Raw genomic sequence first — 16,202 nt, 5'->3', positions numbered from 1 at the left:
AACTAACTTACCACCTGGAGCTCAGCGATCATGATGCAGGCGAAGCCACGGCAAATGAGATCTGAGGGAAGGACAGAGATGCAGTGGTATTATGGGTAAGGGGAGGAGCTTGGGAACTCAGATCTGATGCTGGTGAAACTGCCATCTCAGAACCAGTCTGGATCCGAAACCCACAGGTTGATGACCAAATGAAGTTAACTACTTCAGATCTTAGTTATAAAACACAAGCAGTACGTAATTTTTCACATACAGTCCCAATTAGTTAAATAAACCCAGATATCTAGTATTAGCAGTCCCTGACAGATACTTCTAATACAGATTAAGAATTTTTTTTTTAAAAAGGGAAAACCCTTCTCAGAAAATAGAAATTAAATATTTTATTAAAAGGGCAACCATTTCTATGTGAAGGGGTTCCCCAATGGAGACTTATCTGGAATTGGGATTTGGCTTAACAGTTAAAATGCATTTCAGACACAGGGGACAAGGTTGGATACTCACCTCTGTGAGAAATTGGCTAGGCCTAAAAAATGGCCCACATGGGCAGCTAGCCTAGTAATTTATCAATGAAACTAAGCATTTCAGTCACTAGGAAGCATTATAAATGACTGCAGTTTGAGCAATTTTACTTTCAGAGTTACTACCATGCATTACTTAATTAGTAGTTTTATTTTTTTGGCTATGCAAATTCTGTCTATATCTATAGTATCGCATTTCCCTTTCTTTGATTAGAAAAGATCTCAGTTGCTCCATTTCATATAGATTGCTTACATGATTCTACTGAAAAGTTCAAATAACCCCATTGCCATTTTTAATATATACTAGAGACTCGCCTGCTGGACAGACACCTTAGGGATATGATGCTAAGTATTTATAATCCTTTGAAAAAAGAAGGGGTGTGGCTATTCTACAGAAGAAAAGAAGGGGTGTGGCTATTCTACAGAAGAAAGGAATTTCATGCAAAGTGTTTTTCACTTAATTGTAGGAGGTACATTATCTAGGATTACAGAATTACATGGTAAACTACATGAGTTAGCAAACACTTACTAGATCATTGGTTGCCGTGTTAAATTTAATAAAGTTATTAAGTCTAGATTTTATAGGAAAAAAAAATATTAAAGTGACTGCAGCTGACTTTCTTGCTTATGGCAACCTTACAAGATTAACTTTAGTTAACATAGCTAAAAAGGTGTAGAACCCACTGGAAGTGTCCGTTTGAATTATCTTTCGTCATATTGCTTGGTTTTTAGCTCATCCACCTGACTACCCCATGTACCTTTCTATTTGTGCTGCTGTTACTTCTTCCTCTCCAGTTATGCACTCTGCCTGGATCATCATTTTCCAGCGTTTTCACTTAACACTGGATTTAGGCTGCTATGCCTCAGGATATGCATTTGACTTAAAGTCCCTTTTCATCCTTCCCGCATTTCTGCTGAACCAAGCACACTGCACTTGCTGATACAAGTAAAGCACTAATTTATCACACCCAAAACCATCATGACTATAAAAATCTGCCACTTTGAACAAGCTAATTTAAAAAAATCTGCCATTTCCTATAAAGTGCCTTGCGAAGAACTCCGATTTTGTTTGATCCATGAGAAATTATGTACATTTTGCAGCTTCAGCATTTTCTGTATTGTGCAAACACCAGGAGAGTTGCTTATTTCTGAAGCCTAATATTAGTAAGTAATCAACACAAATACACCTAGTCCAGACTGAGAGTTCTGCTAGGCACTCCTAGTGATACACCTCTGCTGCTTTCCTGCTTAAGTTGCACACTACAAAAGAATTTAAACTACTCAAAGACACTTCAAAATCTAGTTATGCATGCTTACAGATACACTATGCTACTGTTGTAATCACAGCGGTGAATATAAATGTATTATGGTGCTGCTGTAAGCACAGACTCATTCTACTTGAGTACACAGAATCATGTTGAATCTGAAAGGACTAGATTGAGCACTTTATTGGGGTAAAAGGTTTGTCAGTACTAAAAAGTAACACTGGCTAAAATGGTATCCCTGTGGAAAGGGCTAGCACTATTCTGTACAGTGGCATGTCACAGTACTGCAGTGTAAGAAAAAAAACAAGACTATATTCTTTTCAGACAGTGAGATGGATGCAATGTGACCACACATTGCAACAAAGGTAGCAAGGCAAGCTATTATCGTAGTGGCAGCTCTCTGCTTCAGAATTCACAAGCTCTTGGTGGCCCAACAGATGATATTTAAAAAAAAAAAAAAACAATTACAAGGCTGCTGCAAAACTTAACATGCCTTCTCACATTCCTCCACCATAAACTACAGCAGCCGTACTAAAATGTTTTGCTGTAACCACCATGGGTTCATAGGTGTGTACTAGGCTAATGGCTCTGGAGTCTTTACAAGCCTAGCCCATAGGATTACCCTGGTATTGTGCCACCCAACCTTAGTTCCCACTGCCTCTTGTCCAGTAGAGCCACTGGAGTCATCCCTGGAGTGAATTTTCTATTTCCCATCCACTCAAGATTTCTCTTGAAGAGGGCCAGTGAGGTGCTCTGCCTGACATGTATGGGAAGTCTATTCCATAGCATGGGCAGTCTCTGGGTTATGCACCTGTCCCTCCAGCATGCTCTGTTGATTGTGGCAATGAGACTGAGGTCTCTGGGGTGTGGTGCGGAGGGATTGGGATTCCTTTAGATGTAGCATTTCTAACAGAGCTGGGACAGACATGCTTTGTAAGTCAGGCAGAGATCCCCTCCAAGTAGGTGAAATGAGACAGAGAATAGTTGAGTTTTTTTGAGTCTGTCCCTATAGGACAAGTGCTTAAAGCCTAGGATCCTCTTTGTGAGGTACTTTTGCAGCCTCTCCAGTTGTTGGGCGTGTCTAGTGAAGTACATGCCAAATGGGGCATTGTAATCTACGACTGGCCTAATGAGGGAATAGCAGAGGGGAGACCAGGACCTCTTTCTTCCTGAATGCAAAACCCTTAGTAATGAGATGTGCCACACAGGACTTTCAGACCACAGTGGCAATGTGGTGGTCAAGAGAGGTTGCTGTCAACCTGTGTTCCCAGATCTCGTATAACGCCTTGTGTTCAGTGGAGCACCATCGAAGTGGTAATTCAAGGGAACCGGGTTTTTCCCAAGGGGGATGACGACATTTTTTGGCATGGAGGTTAAGGCCATGGTTCTGACACCAGTCGTTGGTCTCAGCGAGGCCTTTCTGTAGGATGTCAACATCACTTGGGGAGTTAATAGCTCCCAACTTGCAATAGTCTACAAACTCTTGTGCCCAGGGAAAACTGTACTGGTTGGTATGAGACTCCTTCCACCTTCCAACTCTAGCGTAGCTCTGAAAAGCACCTGTAAATCCAAGTCTGGCCTTCAAAAATCATCAGTTGCAATGGAAATGCTAATGTACCATTACTTAAACATGGATACATTCTCTCTCCACACTAACTGACCTTGCATGGTATTCCTCAATTCTCTTTACCTTCCTCTCTCCACACTAACTGACCTTGCATGGTATTCCTCAATTCTCTTTACCTTCCCTGTTTTCTGAGGACCAACAGCCTTTCAAGATTTCATTCTACGACATACCACATTTATCCTACAGCTACGCTCAGCTAGTTTAGCATGAACATTTACTGCTGAACCTTCTCTCCCTTTCTCATTAACACTGAGTAAACTGCATTAAGTACCACTGTTTCACACTGTCTAAACTATGCTTTTTTGGCAGTCTGTCCTTTTGAGCAAACAGCTGTACCTCTACAACAAAAATATATGTCTTTCATTTTTCACAGGTATTCATCTTCTTTCAGTGCTTTATCACTCATACTTGCAGGACAGTACACATACTATGGCATTTTTTGGTATGACTTAAGATCACACTTTGACAGAGGACTTAACGAGTTTGCTCTCAGCCAGCCATGTGCAGTTTTACTGACCTTGATAAATACTATTTATGCATTTTACATGTTTATTACTGTTAGCATATTTTGCCTTTTTTCCTTACAGTGGAACCTTTCTTCCCGATGCTCCAATGTAAATTTCTAGATGGGCACTCCTAGTCAAAAGTAACAAAAATTAATAAATGGTGGGAAACCTAACCTTCACTAACACAGGGTGGTAGAACAAGCCCATGAGGAGATGGGGGGGGGTTTAAAAAGCTGGAGTATAGGGTCTGTTGAAATCCAGCCACACGTGAACTGTTTTACTAAGTAATAATGACCCAAACTTCAGATATTTAAGTGAACTTGCAAAGAAACTTCTTCCTATGTTGTAGCAAAATCCAGCATATCAGGGTGTCAAAAAGGGAATCCCCTTGCACTTCCTCTACTTAAACAACCCTGAAGTTGCTGCATTTCTGAGAAGGATGCAGACGAGTAAGCACTATACTTCCATTTGTTAAGGTACCTGCAAATTCACTAAGTGCATTTCTTGATTCAAGATTTCTGTAGTGTAAACGTTGGGAGAGGCCAAGCCTCCTCCCAAAACACCACCTGCTACAACGTTAAAAACATTAAAACTGGTGAAAATTTTGGATAAGAATTCCTGTTCAGCTAGCCTGAACCTGCAAAGCAACTTGCAAACCTGTGATTTACCAAATATGTCCGGATGGCTTTTCAGCAACAATTTAAAGGGTGTAGAAGTGTCATATAAGCTGTTTCACACAATCTTAGAGATGTACTGGAAGCACAAAGATCTACTGTAGAACCCAGCAGCTTTTTGTGAACGAACTTAAAATGAAAAATGCCATACTATACCTTGAGAGTATTCACTGCAGGAAACAATCTGCTGTGTACTGAAGATAGGGGTCTGTGTGTTGTTCGTAAGGATGCGAATTCTGGCCTCCAACATTCCCATTGAGGAAAAGGAATAGCAACTACCACAGCTACCTGCAGAACAAAAAGCTGGAAGTTAAGACTACAGATGGATATTAAAACACATTTTCAGATCAGTTTTCATTGAATTACACATTGTGACATTTAAAGTAATTTGAAAACACAGTTCTACCTACCAACTACACAAATCGGTCATGCCTCCTGTATATAAAACATTAAGGAAAAGTACAAATTCCTGCTTCAAAACACTGCCAAGACAATGGTAATCACCAAACCAAGTACAATTTTGTGTCCTCTATCAGAAAAAAAATGTCACATGATACAGCAATATATGAACTGTCATGTTTCCCTAGGAATTACATTTGCTTAAATTTGTAGGTCATAGCAACACATCTGCAAAATGAGAAATGCTTCACTGCTGCTTCTAAAACTTAAACTTCTGCTCTGGTATCAAGAGAGTTTCACAGAGCTACTGCAGATGCCATGGGCGACCCCTACCTGGGAAAAGCCGAAAGACGCAAACTGCAGATGCCATGGTCATTTACTAATTCAAGCACTCAGAGCCGTACAAATCTTTTCACCCTTTTTGGACTTTAGCACAAAGGCTTTCTGTATTTATGCAGCAAAGCTTGAGACTATACTCAAAGGGTTCACAAAAATTAAAATTGCTTATTCTAGCTTAACAGAAATTATAGCTTCTGCTTTCCAGTGTAAAATACCTGCTACCTGAGGACAAATAAATTATGGGATTCAAGGTTTAATTGGCATGGTTTAAAATCATAAGCAAAGAGAGTAACTTTCTGCTTAAATCGCTGAAGAAATAAACTTTCTTCATACAGCTATAAGGCATTTTACGACTGGCAACTTTATTCAAAGCATTCCTAGATTTGGACTAGTTTATGTTCAAGAGTGACTGGAGTTAAATTATAGGTGTGAATCAGTGACTGTATAAAGTGAACCTCGTTCTTTAACAGCTATTAATGCCTCAAGTACATGTTCAAATCTGTGAACCTCTGCCAGTGATTTCAGACCATCTTTCCAGTTAGAAGATATGATACTTACCCCATCAGTGGTGTAGTCACGGTATCTTCTTTGTACCCTTCAGTGGTGCACTCATGGAATCTTCTTGGTACCCTTCTGTGGTGTAGTCATCCCACTCATGGAGGATCTACCCTCTACGCACTTATTTACAACCTTCAAGGACGTAGCCTCAGAGAATCGGCTAATTATGATTAACATATAGGGTGCTGACGGACTCAAAACAGTTAGAGAAATTCAATGTTTACTGATGGAAAACACTGGTGACCATTTTAACAATCTAGTCTAAGGTGCTAATCACAGTGGCATCTTTTCAGGTTTAGAAATTCTATGACAACCATACCTATTCAACTGTCCCTGGTTTTGCCTCATTATTGCTCTGTCCCTCAAAAATTTTGAATTTATAGTAAATAAAAATTAAATCTGGTAATAATGCTATTAGAGTTTCATACGTATCGTACTGAAAATGTAAACTGATGCAAAATCTGTTCTATGAAAATGAGAAACTTTCCTGAGTCGCGCGCACACCGTCACACGCGCACACTTTTTGCCATTTTCTGCAGGATGAAGAAATCCTAAAAGCAGAGGTGTATCTGGATCTAATATGCATACTCAACTCTGGATATTAAACCATGCTTCCTGACATCAGAAGGTGGTATGTCCATGGCATCTAGAATGCTATTTCCGGGACTCAAGCCAGAATGTTATGGTAACCAAGTTATTTTTTCCCCGAATCCAGCATGTATTTTATGCTATATACTTCTGACATTGTACACTAAAGGATGAGATTCTGATCCCAATTTATTAGGAAAATAACTCTTTAGTGGTCCTTGATTTAATTCAATATCCCCATGCCAAAAACACTCCTGGAGTGGACAGCAAAAGTGTCAAGAGGATTAGACTTCTGCTTGCTTTGTTCCTTAGGATGTGCCAATACCTAGTGAAGAAAGGAATGCATGTTCCAGATGGACAGACTACCTGGGGTAGAGTTGCGGTTGAAGTAATTGGGTTGTAGTGCTAGTGAAGTCTGCGGCAGCTAATCATTTAAAAAGAGGGGGAGTGGAGGTGCTGATGAAAAGTGGAGCAAGAGGCAGTTAGTAAAAAAAAAAAAGGCATCTTATAGGACAGCACACTGCATTATGATTACTTGACATGGTTAATGCAGATAAGCTTAGTAATGTACTGCATGGTTATGGGTTAGAATAGACTGGAGTGAGCAGGATAGATGTGGGTGCCAGCCATTAATGGAAAGCTGCATCCTGATGGTGTAAAGTAGACACCAAGCCTTTCAAATTATTGATGTTGAGAGCTATGTTGTTCTACTGCCTTAGCACTGCAGGTTAAAAGGGGTTGGTTACATCCAGTACAAATGTAAGCAAATCGTAGATGTCACAATTTAAAGCGTTCATATAAAGCACTTCATCTGCAAGTGTTTATATGTGATGCATTTGCATGCATCACTCACTGCCAACAGAAACTTTGCTTGGAACATCTGGCTCTGGGGCATAGAGGGGTGAAGTCCTGTCCATGACCTATTAGAACTTCATTAGTGCATCAGGGAGAATGGAGGGGGCACCTCAAACTAGCTCTACATTTTGCAGGGAGGAACGGATGGTCTTGGTTGGCCAAAATTTCTCCCATGCAAGTGAAGACTTAATAGCTGCATGATTTTGGGGATATGGGCTTGATATTTCTAGCTACTAAGCAGCCTTTGCAGGCATGTTGTTTGCAGCAAGCACATAACACAAGAAGGTGTAGAATGCACTCTATAATGTGGATGTTTACCATCAGCCACCATTGGGGCAAGGTTAGATAACCGCAATACTCCTGGCTGCTGATTAGGATAGCTCCCACTGATGGGAGTCAACAAGCAATGAGTGACAAAGCACAACATGAACAGCTTTACTTGCAGCATGATATTCTTACATTTAACGTAAGAGTTGTCTCTTTATATGTGTATGGGTGCAATTTATACTAGAAATAACATTGATATGGGGTGGGTGAGGATGGGGCCCAACCTAAGCTACTTTTATGTACAATTTTGCAAATGCAATTCTGTGCTAAAAAACCCTAGTCCACTGATACACATGGCTGGAGAATGTTCTTGGAACTAAGGCTTTAAATAGCCTAAGACAGGCTGCTCTTACAAAGTCAAAGTTAATTTAGTTCCATAAAAAGGCTTCTATATCTTATGAAATGCAACACCAATGAAAAAGATATGGCCAATACTGATTACATCCAAGAAAAACTGCCTCCTGTGAGTAGATGTGGACAAAAAAAAAAAAGTCAGGCATACTGCAATATTAACTACACTTTTTGGGCAATTTTACAAGGGAATGCAACCTAGTGTGCACTCTCGGCTGGATGCCTCTGCTTATACAAAGGCTTCTTTTTCCCAGGTGCTTGATTAAGAGATGCAGGGTTCAGAACAGAGCTGCATATTCTACTGCACACACTTGTGCACCTTGCAGGAGGTGCACATTGTACTAATCAAATGCCTAACTCTTGCACAGGTCCTCATAGGAGTCCATAACCGCAGGGCTGTCATAACCAAGCCATTTGGCATGTTATTAGAGCCACACCTTTAGTCTCCGCAGTGTAACTTGACATTTCCTGAGATGTCCCTAATGTTGTCACATTTGCACATTTGTTTTTCTGAAAGCTACATCAACTTCATGTACTTATCATGGGGAGCAGAAACATGTAACAAATGCAAACTATGCTATAGGAGGTCCTTACCCATGTTATGGCACTTGTGGGTGGCAATAAATGGATAATGATGCTAATGTGACAAGGCCAACTGCTACTCTATTTTTAGTAGCGATAGATAAAACTCAGGAATTGAAGGTGTTACTATGAAGCATGCTTGTAATTTCATAATGTGCTGCTTGCATGTATTCTGTGCGCATTAGTACACTCCTCTTCGGTAAGATACTGGAGCTTTCCCACATTCTTCTTTAAGCAAGAACATCTTGCTTGTGTAAACATCAAATTGAAAGCAGCTGACAGAGGTTGATCAGAATCAATAGGAAATGACAACATGGGATACTTTTTCTCTAAAAAGAAAAAAATATATATGATACAAAGTAAGGGGTTACAAATATTTTGGGAAGAGAAAGCATGACTGGCTAAGAGCAGCAGCAGTTAGCAGAACTAGCTCTTACGAAGGTGATTTGATAGTACAAGAAGAAATGAGAGGAAATGGAAATTTGAATCTGAAGGAGTCATTGAAAAATAATTATTAAAAAATGCATCAAATAATGCTCTGACAGCAGAGGACAGAATTATTGCAGATTTAAAAAGATAAAACAGGTTAAATTATAGCAGAAATGCGGTTACGACAGCTGAATTGTTTTGCAAATAACAGATGCAACAATCAAAGACTGACTAGGAAAAATACAAAGCTTGGATACGGAATTATTTTTATTGCTCTACTTAAATTACTAGAGAAAAAGTAGCTGCTAGTATGGGTCCAATAACTAAGAGCAACTAGAGTTAATATTTAAAGCGCAAGCAACAGGGACCTGGCGGGTAACAGTCAGCGCAAGCAGCAGGGACCCAGCAAGTAATCCAGGGGGCACAAGAACAGGTTGCTTGTACAGACTCAATTCAAAGTTAAACTGTGATTTAAGGTGCTTATGACAATTAATGCAAACAGGATGGAGAAGTACATTGCATGTTTGAGTGAAAGTGCTCACTGTAAACTTTTTTTTAAGAGGATGACGGACATTTGATAACATTGATAACAGAAGGAAAAAGTACAGTTTTATACCTACCATAAATGTAGATGTTAGAGTGTATACCCTGCTGCAGTCATCACACTTGGATTATCCTGCCGTCAGGCGGTCCCGCAGTCGGCCAGAATTCCAAAGTCTTGGTCCGGCGTCGGTTGCTCTCGCTTCTTTCTTGACGTCAGAGTGCCAGGGGTATATCAGAGGCATCTAAGTTTGGATGCAGAAAAAGGCCTTTAACACTGGTGTTAGTGTTTTTCTGGGGGAATTTGTAGGTTTGATGAGAATTAAGGGTTCAGATAAGAGCCAAATTTCTTTGCTGACTGATTTTTTTCAGCTGCTCAGAGGTATGACAAAACTGTCAAGTTTTCACCAGTTTGGTTTGCTCTAGGAGACAATGTGAATGGCTTCTTACCAGGATCCCAGGAGACAAAGGCTTCACCATTTTCTGAGGGGTCCCGATATTAAACAAGGAGCAGGGTAGAACCAACTCCAGCTTTAGATTATTTTGGTATTTTTAAGATGCAAGATCAGCAAGACAAGGGCAGCTGCAATACATATTAGTCCCTCCCAAGCTCTAGACAGATATGAAATGCTGAGCAAATAAAGCATTTAGTACAGAGGCAAGACAAAGGGACAGCTGAAAGGTCTGGCTGCTTGGAGAAATCTCTCTCTTTTCAAGTTTAAATTTACCCTTTCACATGATGCACCAATTTCTGTAAGTACATGTCTATTTTCAGGCTTGGCTTACCCCTTCACATGATTTTCTGAAAACCCTTTCATTATCACACAATTTTTGCATAGAAAAACAGACACTTTTATTTTTATTTATTTTATTTTATTTTATATTTGTTGACCGGGCTAGTCTAGCTGGATACATATCCATTTTCAGTACAGGCCCGGGGAGAAAAGCTCCAAACATGAGTAAATTATAACATTCAAACATTCAAAAAATGACTAGTTTCAATTACATAGCAAGACATACTAAGAAATGTTATTAATTTGTGAACAATGTATGGTTTCATTAGAGTAGGAAAAAAGAATCAAGTATTAGTACTTTAGTAGGTGTCATGTACAATCAGACAAGAGGTTACAGTATTTGAACATTAGCATTCCCTTGAAAAATAAATCATTAAGTCAGCAAAAAGAAGAGAATGAGAAGGAAAAGATGCAGGTAAAAAAGAGTGGGCTGGTCGTAATAGTTGCAGGGGGGTATTTGTTCTGGAAGTAGGAGAGGAAAGGGGGAGGAGAAGAAAGAAAAGTATGATTCAATCAGGTTTTGAGCAGGGATAAAGCCAATGTATTTTTAGGTGATCTCGGAGGTGTTTCTTAAAGATTGGTGTAGATGAGAGAGGAGTGAGTGTACTAGGAAGTTTGTTCCAGATTCTACCCACAACATTTTAGAGTGACTCACCCGCTTTGTTATTCGATAAATTGTTGGCAATAAGTAACTTATTAGAAGAGCGTAGTGTAGTAAGATTTTTATACGGGGAGATCAGATTGGAGAGGATAGGAGTATTAGTAGGATGGTGCAGGATTTTTTGTGCAATCACAAGTTGATTCTAATGTAGTTGGTTTTGTAGTTCTAGCCATCTGAGTTGTTTAAGGTTAAGACAATGGTGGGTTCTATATGGAGAGCCAGTGGCAAATCTGGTTATGTTATTGTAGCTAGTTTCCAGTTTGGTGAGATAATGCTTTGAAAGATTGGTATAAATGGCGGATGCATAGAATAGGGTAGATGTAAGATGAGTCTGGGCAATGGATTTCCTAGCTAGTGGGGTAAGGAAGGGTTTTATTCTATACAGGGAGCCTAATTTTTTATTGACAGATTTAATAGTATTGTTAACATGGGCATCGAAGTTGAGGTTATGGTCAATAGTTACGCCAAGGAGATGAGCAGTAGAATCAGGGGAAATACAGGTTCCATTGTCAGAGGTAATAGTGAAGTGGATCTGTGTTGATTTTTTGGTGGGAGTAAAAAGTAGTAGTTTAGTTTTTTTTAGGGTTAAGAAGAAGGCAGCGTTGGGTGAACCATTTTTCAACTGTGTTGAATACATTTTGTGTAAGAGTCTGGAGAGAGGAAGAAGACTTGGCAGTACAGATAAGAGTAGAGTCATCAGCGTATTGTATACAGGGGGATTGTGGAAAAACAGTATGGAGATCATTAATAAAGATGGAGAAAAGAAGAGGGCCTAGGACAGAACCTTGAGGAACTCCAGTGCTCACTGGGAGGTGTGTGGATGTGGATAGATTATTGTCCCAGAGTACTGCTTGCTGTCTATTTTCCAGATAGGATTTGAACCAAAGGATTGCTTGTGGGTCAAGAGATTGGGCTTTTAGCACATTGATAAGTAGATTGTGATTGACCATGTCAAAGTCTTTAGATAGGTCAATAAATAGAGCGGCTGAGAGAGAGTTATTGTTCCGATTCCTGTTTATGCAATCAAGTTAACAGGGCAGAAGTAGTGCTATGAAAAGGGCCTAAAACCGTGTTGACAATTCGCAAGCAAGTTATTGTGGAGAAGTTGCTGAAGTAGTTGATGGTGAATACATTTTTCCATAATTTTGGCTAATGGGGAGAGTAGAGCAATTGGTCGGTAGTTGGAGATATCAGTAGATTTACCTCCTTTGTGCAAGGGGATTATATGAGAAACTTTCCATATGGAGGGGATGTAGCCTTCTGAAATAGATCTGTTTATAAGGATGGAAACAGGGTATGCTATGGCTTTGGCTGCAATTTGAAGGTATTCTGCTGGGAGGCTATCAGCAGAGGGAGTGCAGGGTTTGAGTTTTTGAAGGAGTTTGCAGATAAAGGATGTTGGAACATGTTGCAAATGTAGGGAGGGAAGTGGACTGTTAGTATGTTGTGAAGGAGAGGGGGTGATGGGTGCTAGTGTTTGAGTTAGAGTTTGAATAGCTTCAATGAAGTAATTGTTAAAAGCATTAGCTATTTGCAGAGGGTTATTACTGGGAATAGAATAGGGGGAAGGAGTTCTAGCATGTCCTAGTTTGAGCAGTTTATTAATGCCAGACCAAAACTTTTGAGGATTTTTAGAGTGTGATTGTTGAAGGTGGGAATAGTAGTTTTTTTTTGTCTGAGATTATATTTTTTGACAGCATTTCTTAGCTGTTTAAAGTATAGATGGTCTGCAGAGCTTTTAGGAGGTTCTCCATTTTGCCCATATTTTTTTTTGTTTTGTAGAAGCATTTTTTCTTTAGTTTGTTTTGTGAGACAAGGGACTATTTTGGTTCTAACTCTGGAGGAGCGGAAGGGAGCATGGCTATTTAGAATTTGAAGGAATGTAGAATTAAAATAGGAGATTGCTTCATCCAGATTAAGTAGCTTTAGAGATGACCAGTTACAGGCTTTTAGCTCTTTAATGAAGTTCTCTACTTGGAAGTGTTTTTTAGAACGATAGGTACCAAAATTGTTGTTTTTAGGGCTGTAGTTCTTTTGTTTTTTAATGTAGGTTAGAATGTGATCACTGATGTCATCTGGGAGAGTTCCTGTTTTGTAGGTATCTGGATGACTATTTATAAGGATCCAGTCAAGAGTAGTTTCTTTATTACTTGGTTTGTGGATTCTAGTAGGGGTGTTTATTATTTGGTTGAAACCAAATAGATTTATGTGGGTGTTAGGGTTGGGGGAATTACATGTAGTCCAGTCTATATTAAAATCACCTAACACAATCGTTTCTTGAGGTAAGCAAGTGGAAAGGCTACTAAGAATGTTTTCTAGAGTGATAATATTATTTCCTGGAGGGATGTAAGAGCAGATTATATAGATTGATTTAGAGCTATTTATTTGGAGTTTAATAGTAAGGGTCTCGGCATTGGTATTAGAGGGTAGCGATATATCATAGGGTGAAACAAGTAGTTCAGATTTGAATAAGATTGCTACGCCCCCATCCTTTTTTGATGTACGGTCACATCTTAGGATATTATATCCAGGTGGGGTTATTTCTAGGTCATGAGTAGAAGGTTTTAGCCAAGTTTCTGTAAGACAAAGAATATCAAATGCATAAGCTTGAAGGAGAGCATGCAGTGGACTAATTTTGTTGTTAATGCTACGAATATTAAGTTGTGCTATCCTGAGGGAGTTATCTAATATTATAGAGGAGGTAGCATTATTAAATGATTGATTTTGTAGACTGACATTTAGGGGGGATGGGCCAGGATTTGGATGAATATCTCCACCTGTTAGAATGTTTGTGGATTGTGCCGATGAAATTCTAAAGCTTTTATAGTGCTTGGGTGGGGTTAACTTGTTGGGGAGGTAAGAAACGTGGGTACATCTGTGGAACCTAGGAAGCAGATAAGCTGAAGTAGAGGTGATGTTGCTATGAGAGAAACAGTTGGAATGTGTAGTAGGGAGTGTTTGCAGATAGGACACGTTGTGATTCAGAGTGTAATGTTCATAAGCAGTGAGTGTGTAAGTTAAAGTTAGAAATATAAATAAGGAAGAAAAGACAAGATAGTATTTGAGGATAGATCTATGAGAGTAGGCCATTTAAAGTAGAAGGATAAAAAAAATTATATAAAGTTGATAGGTAGCTTAAAATGTAGTTAAAGGGTAGGGTGCGATAACTGTAGTGGGATGGAAGGATAGTCAGAAGAGGTAGAGGGGAGTGGAAGATAAACTAAATAGATGTAAGAGGAGTGGTAATAGTTATTGAGAATGAGTAGAGGTGATTAGGGAGGAAGCTGCGGGGAGAAGTCAGGAGGAGTGGTTTTAGATATTGAGGTAGAGTAGAGATGTTGATTGGGTAAGATAAAGGGAGGAGTTTATAATCATATGTTGAAGGTGACTGAATGGATAATAAAGTGGGTGTGACTTGATAGGTATAAGGTTAACAGCACTAGGGGTGGGTGGGAATTGGTGGTAGGAGTGAGCCCATAGGGCGAACGGAGTGGGATAGAGCAAGTAGAAGGATACAATCAGTGAGCAGAGCAGCCCAGTTAGAGAAGGTAAGCCGGTGAGTAGCTTAAGGTGGAGCAGGTATAGTTCAAGACAAAGGTGGGGAAGAGGAAGAAATTGCTTACTAGTCTGCTAAGGGTAGAAGGTGGAGGGAGTGCAGGTAAGGAGCAGGGAGTGATGATTTAGGGGAGATCTGGGCACCCGGACAAAGGGTTGAGAAAATAGGAGAGAATAATGTTAAGAGCTAAACTAATATGAATGGAAAGAGGGTAAGGGTTAAGGCCTGGTAGGCTGGCACCTAGTGCTCAAAAGTGGTAATACATCAGGTGACTAAGGGCAGAAAAATAACAAGTGGGAAGGATAAGGCAGGCGGTAAGGGAAAGAAAATATTACTGGTCTTGGAGAGGAGTCTGGCTGCTAGCGTTCCTGACACAGGGGCCAGTAAATATAGTACAATCTTAACACAGAGCTGAGAATAGCCTTTAACAGGGTCAAGAGATTAACGTACTTTGTAAAATGCTGCTCAAGCAGTAGTAGAGTATAGGGACAGCACAAATGTAGATCCAAGTTGCCAAGGTTTGAGGTAGATGAGGGTATCTTTAATAGCCAGGTAAGTTCCTTAGTTCAGAGTAGCGGATAGTGAGTTTGTAAAATGCTGCTCAAGCAGTAGTAGAGTATAGGGACAGCACAAACGTAGATCCAAGTTGCCACTACAAAGCCAACATACTAGTGGCACTGGTAATGTTTTATTACCCATAAACAAATTACTTTTTGGGGTAGAATACTCATTAAACTTCACAGTTTTTTACATGGTCTTTAGTAATATTCTTGTATGTCATTTTTGTCAAGTCAGTTTTTCAAACCTTGGTTTCTGATCAGCTCTCAATCATACCTCTCTACTGTACAGATCACAATAAATTTGCCTCATTTTTAGTCTTTTTTTAAAAAAATGTGGTTTTCTGGAAAATTAGTGGCAAATCAAAGACTGAAGTTAAAAAAAATGACATTTCAGTTTGTCTTCATACCATTCAGAAAATTCTTGTTAATATAAAACCTGTTATTCTATCAACTTTCTAAGCTAAGAGCAATATTTAAAAACTGTCCCTATTTCTGGACCTGTCCCACTTTTACTTTACAGCACTGTCGAGATTTCTTGCTCTAAGGAGGTTGAGAGGTATGCTCTTAATCCTACTGAAATTCAGAAGACTTGTGATATTGGTATTTCATTTTTATGCTGATTAGGTATCCAGATTTTTTGCTTGGATGTACCTACTCAAGACCTTTGCGCCCATTTTCAATGTCTGCAAGTTGAGGCATGGACACAGCCTTGACTAATCTAACTCTAAGTTTGATCACAAAGAAAAAAAAAAAACTAGAAGGGTATTTTTCAAAAATACAGTCAATATAAAAAAGTGTACACACCCCTGTTAAAATGCCAGTTTTTTATGATATAAAAAATGAGACCACAATAAATCATTTCAAAACTTTTCCCACCTTTAATGTGACCTATAACCTATACAATTCAATTGAACAAACAAATCTGTCAGGGGAAAAAATATATAAAAAACATATAAGCTGGTTGCATAACTGTGCACACCCTTAAACTAATACTTTGTTGAAGCGCCTTTTGATTTAATTACAGCATTCAGTCTTCTTGGGTACATACCTGCCATCAATTAAAGAGACTCTGATTA

The 16,202-nt window shown here is 39.3% G+C and overlaps 1 protein-coding gene across 1 annotated transcript in view; it reads right to left on the bottom strand.

Moving 5' to 3' along the window:
- Positions 1–16,202, bottom strand: part of CTSC (cathepsin C) — a 279,811-nt gene that overhangs the window by 10,385 nt on the left and 253,224 nt on the right. Inside the window, exon 6 of the mRNA XM_044072207.1 lies at positions 4,744–4,875. Coding sequence (XP_043928142.1) covers positions 4,744–4,875 — 132 coding nt within the window. The remainder of the gene's footprint in view (positions 1–4,743; positions 4,876–16,202) is intronic.

This window comes from Protopterus annectens, chromosome 5.part0 (genome assembly GCF_019279795.1).
Source record: "Protopterus annectens isolate FY-2018-M chromosome 5.part0, PAN1.0, whole genome shotgun sequence".
In the NCBI taxonomy this organism is placed as follows: Eukaryota; Metazoa; Chordata; order Ceratodontiformes; family Protopteridae; genus Protopterus; species Protopterus annectens.
Note: the sequence above shows the minus strand (reverse complement) of the source record. Positions and strands in the feature narration are given on the sequence as shown.